This window comes from Pempheris klunzingeri, chromosome 13 (assembly GCF_042242105.1).
Source record: "Pempheris klunzingeri isolate RE-2024b chromosome 13, fPemKlu1.hap1, whole genome shotgun sequence".
NCBI classification, from domain to species: Eukaryota; Metazoa; Chordata; class Actinopteri; order Acropomatiformes; family Pempheridae; genus Pempheris; species Pempheris klunzingeri.
The window spans coordinates 4,512,834-4,522,117 of NC_092024.1; the positions used below are offsets into that span (position 1 = coordinate 4,512,834).

General features: G+C 39.3%; 1 protein-coding gene across 1 annotated transcript; it reads left to right on the forward strand.

The window, feature by feature from the left end:
* The first annotated feature begins 3,947 nt into the window (after positions 1 to 3,947).
* Positions 3,948 to 9,080, forward strand: ldah (lipid droplet associated hydrolase). The gene is made up of 7 exons (XM_070842747.1): positions 3,948 to 4,014; positions 4,681 to 4,829; positions 6,339 to 6,473; positions 6,670 to 6,839; positions 7,158 to 7,398; positions 8,355 to 8,437; positions 8,595 to 9,080. The coding sequence occupies exons 1-7, from the start codon at positions 3,992 to 3,994 to the stop codon at positions 8,781 to 8,783; spliced, it is 990 nt and encodes a 329-aa protein (XP_070698848.1). The 5' UTR covers positions 3,948 to 3,991; the 3' UTR covers positions 8,784 to 9,080.
* The last annotated feature ends 204 nt before the right edge of the window (positions 9,081 to 9,284 follow it).

Sequence of the window (9,284 nt, forward strand, 5' to 3'; positions counted from 1 at the left end):
CTTTTTCCAGCTGAAGGATATCATACAGTACTGGCAGTGATAGAGATGAACAGGGAGTTAATATGGGCTCAGAGGGTCAGAGGTCTCACAGGTTAATGTTGTTAAGCACAGGTTCCCTCTCTATCATTGTGTGTCACAGCTCAGACTATTACTGAGCCAGGCTCATTTCAGCCGCTATTTTTCCTTCTGTCTAATCTTTCTCTTAAGCAATGACTATTGACCACTAATGTCTGCTGCTCAAAGGATAGGTTCACATTTGTTTAAGTCTATTTTAAAACCCACATGTCCATAAACTGTTTGTCTTGCTGTAATCATTCCTCTAGTCCATGCTGTACATGGAGAGATCCCTTCATCATCCGGTTCCAATGTCAGTAAGGATCAAAATCCATAATATCCACTAAGCAAATACAAATTCTATAGTATGGACAAATCAAATATCTTCCAAATTTGTAGTCTTTCTATGACACCATCCATCCATCCATCCATTTTCTGCCGCTTATCCGGCTTATCTATGACACATTTCTCCTTTTGTGTTGCCATCCCTTGAGAGCAGCTCAGCACAGAAATACTGTCAGGGCAAAAACCAGGAGGGAATTTTATACCAAAAATGCTGTCAAATTCAGACTGTTGGAGCCTCATATTAATGTCAGATAAAGTTAGGAATGGTAGAGCTGTGGTAAACTCACATTACCCTTGTCAAATAAAATCGCAATGTTTGCAGAACGGCATGATGGAAAAAGGCTTGTTTGATAAAAATGACCTCTTTCTGAACTCCTATGATGACACTGTGATACTGCACACTCTGCAGCACTGTTTCTTACAGAAAATGTGTTGTATGGAAAGTCGTAGTAAAATGATTCCTATTCAGGATGCCATGCTCTCTTTATCTGTTTTTGATCAAAGAGGACAGTATTGCAGCTTAGTAATGCAGTTAGTTTGAAGACAATGAAGACATGCTTGTTTTATGAGTGAAAGGGGAAATTATAGTTGGTTACAAAAGGTATTAAAGTTCTCGGTGTTCTGCCTAGTTTTACCACACATCATCATGAATCACGGGTAAAGTAAACACAGTATTGTTATGAACTAAATTACACAATTATGTTCTTTGTCTCTGTCAGGTGGTGGGATTCTGTCATGACTAAGCCCAGGTAAAACAATAGACATATTGTACAATATGTCTACACCTCACATAGAAAAACAATGGGCCTCATACAAACAGATTTGTTCTTAAGTGGCATTCACAAATGTTAGTCTGCCTTTATTCGCGAGGGGAAAAACACTTGGTTGATTTATGATTAATTCTAATGCTTTAATGTGAACTCTACTAAAATCAACAAAAATAGATATTTTTTAGGTTTTAGCAGCATATTTAGGCATGAATACTTATAGAGTTCAGTATATTCTAAAGCTGCCTCAGCTTATTTATGGAACTCCAACATCCTCTGTTGATGCTGATTTCTTTCAGCAAGACTTGAAGCTGAAGCAGCGTGAAATTCATCTCTTTACTCTTTATTTTTACTTTATTTTAAGTATACCACAGTGTGAAAGTACTCCATTACAAATAGAGGTCATGCACTGTAACATGTGTACTAACATGAACTAACTAAGAAGCTCGACGAGCCATAAGAGCTGCTCAAGGTGGACGTGATTTTAACCACTTTATATGATGATCATACTATGTTTTACACTGTGAAAACTGTATTATTATTAGGAGTAGTAGTAGTGGTAGTATTAGTAGTAGCAGTAGCAGTAAGAATATGGATATAGGTAGGTATATCAAAATGTGCTGATATATTGTACTTGGATAAATGTATGTAGTTTTTTTCCACCACTGTTCTTGGGTGTCATTTTTGTGAATAAAACAAAACAGGTACACGTGGATGTCGACTATGCAAATGATCAAATCTTCAAAATGCTCACTTTGTCACAACAGGCGACACTCACCTGGTTGAGACAACCAATTTACGACACGTTTGTGCAGTTAACAGAGTTTGGTGAGTCTGATAAGGGATCCTCGAACTCAGACAGTATGAAAAATGAGGGATATGAATATGAAAATGTTGAACCGACTTGTTGTAACAGCTGATTTTGGTCTCTAATTGCACCGATAATAATAACTTTTCAAGCAAGGACCATAAAAGCGTTGAAGGGAGAAATAAAGTGCAATAAAGAGATAGAGTACTACAAGAACAACAGCATCAAAGGAGAAAAACACTGGCTATTGAGAGGGATCACTATAGAAAAAGACAACATAGGCTTTATTCATTCACTAAATGTGTTTACTGGTGTGTGGTGAACATTACAGCTTCACAGACATGACCATAGACTAATAAGTCAAGCATGCTATTCTGAATCAGTCATGTACTGAATCAAGCTTTTGTGGCAGGCAATTCCAAACTTTTTCCAAACTTTTGAACCGTAAATGTAAAGAATAGGGAGGCTATTCTTTTCATGAAATGAAATCTGACGCAGAACTGGGCTCTACTCACTGTTAAACAAATATCTCGAAAAGATATATTTGTTTAACCAACAATAATGAATCGATCCTTCTAAGTATTGTTCATGAATTCACCGGCTGATCTATCTTATCCCTCTGTGCCATAGAGCTCCATTAATGTTTAAAACACATCAGTCAGCCTCACCGCTGCATGTTACACTGACATGTTACTTAATTACCTTAATGAATAATAATAAGAAGAAATTACTTTTCTGAATTTCCTTAATACTCAGAGTACCAAGTGTGGTTTAATCTGCAGCTCAAAATAGTGTCTGGGAAATGCACCATTTCCTCCAGTCTGAGGAGACTGAAAGATTTTTTTACTGAGAGGGGAACTTACTGTTGTATATTCTATACTATACTACATATACTGTATTCTATGCACTTGCATCTCTACGGTGACCTTTATTATGACTAGACACTGGCATATGGGTGTCATCAGCACATTCAACTGAATCCTATTAGTCAAAATGTCATGTTTTTTTTTCTCTCCCTCTAATCCATGGTGAAGATCCTGTCTTTGTCGCTGCCTTTTGCACCTGCGAAAGTTCACCATCTGATCTGACTTTCACTCTTCCCAAACAGAAACCAGTCTCTGCTGCACAGGGACAGTGCACAGTTTTTCACTAAAGGTCAGGCTAATGCCCCCAGTCACCTGTAGATGTTGTCACCTTTACACCTGAAATGATAACTTCAAATTCCAATTGATTGTAAGTGTTTCTTTCAGTCACAATGTACCACATCAAAGAGTGTAGGTGTCCAACCATTCAAATGACTGGTGATTTCTATCATTAGTTTGGTACAGATTTCCTTAATGGCAGAGAACTCAAAACTAAAGACTTTACTGTAACAGCCCATATATTCTGTGGTGTGTATTGTATTGCATTTAACTGTATTAACATTATAGAATATCATTATTTTAGTTTAAATCCAAGGTTATATACATTATATACATTCCAACATTGCAGTTTTGAAATTACACTGCTAATTACATTTGGTTTAACACGCTGCTTAATCTTATATTTACAGGATGATGCATGCACACATGCAGCTGCAGGTTCAGAGACTGAGCAGACGTCCAGATATTAAGGCTTTTAGATGAATTCTAGAAACTTTATGGTAGGGAGTAATTTAAGGACGTATCTTTGTCTGCATTTCTTTACATACGATTAGATTTTTAGAAGTTGTTGTTTACTTGTTGAAGACAACAAGTTTGCATTTCTTTTGCAGATTTGCACTAAATAATAAATAACTGATATTAAACAATGTAAATAATGTGAATCAACAGCGCACTGTTGCACAGAGGGAAAGACTAGAGAGGGGAAATGAAGTGATGGAGTGATGTTATTGTTGAGTGACGCTAACCAACAGAAAGAAGAAAGGGATTGTGGGACGGTCGGTAAACTGACCAATCAGTATCCAGCAGTGAGTAAAGCAGGAAGTCCTCACACTGAGCTAAACGGAGCCCGCAGTCAATGGGGAGGACATTACTTTATGCTTTTTACCGCTGTTAAGAGGTAAAATATATTCTAGCAAACATTATACTTCGGAAAAAACAGCCACTAGGATTCAAGCTAATGTTACACGCAGTACCTTTTAATTTTCACTAATTTAAGCTATTGTCGATGCAAGTGTCGACCCTCACACCAAACTCCATTTAAAATACGTACATTTAATGCGGCTTCATATTGATATTGAGTAACATTGGTGATTGGTATTGAGTTGCTCTGTTCAGATGCGACACTTGAAAGTATTCTGTAGTTCGGCCACATCGAATTAGCAATAATCGTATCAGGCACGTTGAAATCCTCTCACTGCTCTGTCCCACAGTATACAGGTGTGTGTTTGTGGACTGGACTGGTGGAAACTGAAGGGTTTCCAGTTGTTTACCTTCTGCTCTTAAGAGAAATTCTGTGAATACGAGCACATCTCACATGTAGACCATGGACTGGCCCTCTAATCCCCCCACACAGGAAATGCATCACCTTTGGACCCTGCTGATAAAGTGTCAGTTATTAGAGGCAGCTGACATTATTACACTGTCCTATCCCAGTGATGCACTTGCACCTCTTCCATACGTGTACATACATGTGTTTACCATGCGATTAGATAGACACAAGGTTCCTAAAGGGTGTGTAAAATGATGATACATGGCGCTTCTGTTCTTCCTCTCTCTTCCTCAGAGCTAATGAGATGGACAACATAGCACCAGACAGGAGGGATGAAGCGCACACAGACTTTCTCTACTGTGATGGAGCTATCACAGAGGTTCTTAAATTTGGCTCCTGTCAGTTACACTCGGGATGCAAGGTGCTTTTTCTCATCATTCCAGGTGAGCTAGTAGTGAGTTAGGCAATGTTCTGTATTCATATAATCCCGCGGGTCACAATTTAGAGGTCTTTCACAATCAGCTCACGTGGTGGCCCTATCCTTTAGAGGGCCCCTTTGTTCAAATATAGACTGAAGACCTTTATTATGTTACTGTACTTGCATGGTGCACATTTCTAAATAGAATCACCACAAACTGACTAATGCACAGAAGTGTTGGTGGTAATGGTGGTTGGTAGGAGTCAGTAGGGGCCCAATAGCTACATTTGGCTGCAGGGTTCCCACCCATGACTGTAGCGACTGGAATGGTCAATAGTGGCCTGGAACAGCAGTTCAGGTTATTTTAGGCAGAGCTATTTGAAAAGTGAGTCCCAGGTCACACTTAAACATTGCTCTCCATCATAATGTAAAGTGGACTCAGAAGTTGTCAGATACAAAATGTACATTGTCAGTAAGTTTGGAATCCACTGTTTCATTGATTGTCTTCTTTCCTTCAATAACGGCTATTTGAACTGAAAAAACTGTACAGTTAAGACGCCATATGTATTATTTACATTTTAAAAAGTTTGGCTCAAAAAGCAGGACAATTAAATCATTCAGATGTCCATTTAGTCCATGTTCCCATAGTGCTGCATGGAGAGAGCACACAGCTGTAACCATTGTTTCCTCCCATATACCTTTCATTTTAAATGAGTTTTCCAGTCCAGAAAAGGGTAGATGATCCTAGTTTACTGAACCACAACGGTTTCATTTGGCTCTACATTTTTTGAGTTTTACTTTGGGACCTCTGCAGTTTATTCACTGGTTGCACACAATACGTGTAAACTGTTATTTGTCAACCCATGGCATGTTCAGCTGATATTTCGTGATACAGTTCCAGTAATGCTAACCCTAGACAGCTTTGCTAAAGCTACACGTTAGTTTCATTCCAGCTGGTTAAAGGTGTTATTTTGCACTTAACACTGAACACTGGTTTAAATCTGCACAGATTTTGAAGCTAAGCTTCCAATTTCTTTTACCAGTGACTGTGGATTTCTTCTATTGTTATTTAACTGTTGCTGTTAAAGAACCTTTGTCTCTTTCTGCCCTTTCACTTGTCAGCCTGGTTAAACCATTGTACAGTGTTTTGTTCTTCATGTACCAAACATTACTTTACATACTAACAGCCATTTGCAAAGAGACTTTTCTACAATCTGAAAGTATGAAAAACATAGATTACTGTGTAAAAATGTACTGAATCAAAGTTTCTGTGGCAGGCAATTCCAAACTTTTGAACCGTACTGTACAGTTTGGAAAATGTAAAGAATAGAGAAGGTTTGTCTTTGATTTTATTGTTTTGAGACTGAAAGGTATCATGAACGCTTGAAAATGAGAAACACTGTTGCAGGCAGAAGACCACCGGTTTAAATTACAGGGTATTAGAAAGAATCCAAACATTGAAAGTGAAATAGCACCTGTGCCCTTCTTTAGGTATGTGAGGAAATATGCTAACCTTCCGCTGCCTTCCACACAGGTAACCCAGGTGTAGTGGGCTTCTATAGAACCTTCATGCAAACACTTCACAGTATGTTTGGATACCGCCACCCAGTGTGGGCTGTGAGCCACGCTGGCCACTGTGCACCACCAGACTTCATGGACATGGTAGAAAGTATGATTCATTTTCAAATTCACCAGGGCTCCCACACTGTGCATTGTATTCACAATACATCTGAACACGTCATCCAGAATGCGTAGGCAAAGATTCTCTGTAGCTAAACACGTCGCATTTGAAAGAAGACATAAACATTAAAGTGGGAATTTAATTCAGTGGAGATAAGGTCCACTCTAAATCTGTTTCTCCACAGATGCCTCCTCAGCAGCAGAAGGTGACGTGTTTGGTCTGAATGGGCAGATCGAACACAAGCTGGCCTTCCTCAGGAAACATGTACCCAGAGACACCAACCTGGTCCTGGTGGGGCACTCCATCGGGTGTTACATTATCCTGGACATGATGAAGAGAGATCCCCAACTCAAGGTTTTCTTACAATCTGTCTTTTTTTTTTTTTTGGAGGAAAAAAGCATCACATTTAACCTTGAAAATTGCCCCCCAGTCCACAGGGCAGTATAATAAAGAGGATATAGTGACACCTGTGGCTAAAAACATCTTAAACAGAGCAGGCTGTCAGGTGCTGTTAAAACACCCCTCCAATGTCTGGTCGTCATGCTAAAAGAAAGTAGATTAAATTACATAAAAACTCCCTTTTTATATTGAGGGGGTTTCCATGATTACATCCTATGATCTGCCTATTTTCTATTGGGATATTTTATGTCGCCCGTTGTTTCTTGATTACAGATTATGAAGGCCATCATGCTGTTTCCCACCATTGAGCGCATGGCTCAGACTCCTCAGGGGAAGGTGATGACCCCGGTGCTGTGTCACATGCGTTATGTGGCCTACCTGCCTCTCTTCCTGCTCTCTCTGCTGCCCGATGGCCTCAAAGCCGCCCTCATCAAACTGGTGTTTGGCGGCATCCGCTCTCTGGACCACGCTGTAGTCCAACCCACTGTAGGTTTACTCAGTGGAGACTGTGCAGGTTGGTCATGCTTTCTGTTTTACTCCTGTGATGTTCCCTTTTCACTGAGGATGTGTTACAGTGATTACAGGCTAGGTGGGGACTTGTTTTCCAAGCACATCATTCCACCATTTACACTGACTACTCAGCTGGCGGTCAGGTAGATAGACAGATGTACTTTATTGATCCCAGACTGGGAAAATGTGTGCTGTTGTAAATTGTACGTCAGCTGTGGTTTGTAGAATTTGAAATGTTTAAACAACAGGTGAAAAGACAGGAGAGGACACAAGGGGCCAGATTTAGCGCGGCCACAAGACTAGACACTAGACATATTCTGCAAGGGAGGGAGAGCTCACAGGCTTAGTTCAGAGGTGGGATTTCTGTAAATTCTCCTATTACTTTGCAGAGCTGCAGTTCAATTTGACCCTGGGTGAAAAACTGGCTCAAAATATTATTATAATAACTTTAAATCTAATTAATCATACGGTAGGGAATGTTAAACACATTCATGGGCGCCTAAAAGGAGATGCAGTGGCATGATAAGATGTAACAGATATATATATATAAAAATCAAATGTAATGAATGCTGTTACAGTGCAGACATTGTGTTTGTTGGTAACATTTGTTCAACTTTTCTTTCTAAGAACCGGTTGAATGGCCCCATATTCAATTTGCATGTCTTCTACCACCATAACCTTCTTTGTGATTCCTGTAAATCCATCTGTGCCATGTTAACATCTGGTCTTCAGAGGTGGAGAATTTGCACAGAAATTGTGTGAGAATACATAATCAGCCTCCCCAGCAGTGATCAAAAAGCATCACAAAAAGAAAAAAACTACTTTTTTTTTAATCAGCTGTGTAAAACACATTTTACAGACGTTTCAAACGGCAAGTCTGCATGTCGGTTAATACTTCTAGCATGTTTAGAAGACAGTTAAGCTGTGACAAGGCCACTGAGACTTTGCTTCTCTTTGTAGCCAATGCCATGTACATGGGGGCTCAGGAAATGAGGAAAGTTCTGGAAAGAGACAATATAACCATCGAGAAAAATCTTAAAAAGGTGAGAAACATAACATACCATAACATAAAAACCTCATGACATATAAAGATGCTTGAGTTATCACTTCACGGTTTACTTGTGACGTCTTCTTTTCAATTGCTATTGTGCGTTTAAACTAGAAATCCGCTGCAAACCGCCTGTGTGCTCTCATTTTCAGCTCATATTCTACTATGGCGCTACAGACCACTGGTGTCCTGTTCAGTACTATCATGACATCAAACAGGACTTCCCACGTGGAGATTTAAGACTTTGTGAGAACGGATTCCGCCATGCCTTTGTCCTGGATGCTGGAAGAGAAGTTGCCAAAATGGTGGTGGAATGGATCAGTGGAGATTTGAAGACATGAGTTCATCCTTCTCTCGCCGTCTTCTCCTCTGCCTGTCTGACAGGAACACCAATGGTAACGCTCAGAGTCCAGAGCAGGCGCTGAGTGTTTCATTAGCTGAAATCGTGGAATGGAATTGAGAATAAAAGCAAGCTCACATATAACACAGACGGTGTTATAATAGAAATAATTTTAATATATTTTGGTCAATACAGTGGCATTATTTTGATCACAATAAGCACAATAAATAATCCAAATGTGACATGACAACTGATATATTTTAAGTATTTTTACTTGTGTATAAGAAATGATACAAGATCCAATGAAACTAAAACATATTTTAAATGAACAGAGTGTTGTTTTGACTATATTATATAGATTCAGCCATCCATCTCCAAGGCAACCATTAAATGCACTACTGTAGCACATGTAAGTATGTAAGTATACGGCAAGTGTTAATCCTTTAAGTCGTTTTGCTCTTATGCCACTTTTATTTTCTATTCTTTTTCACATGCACAATGG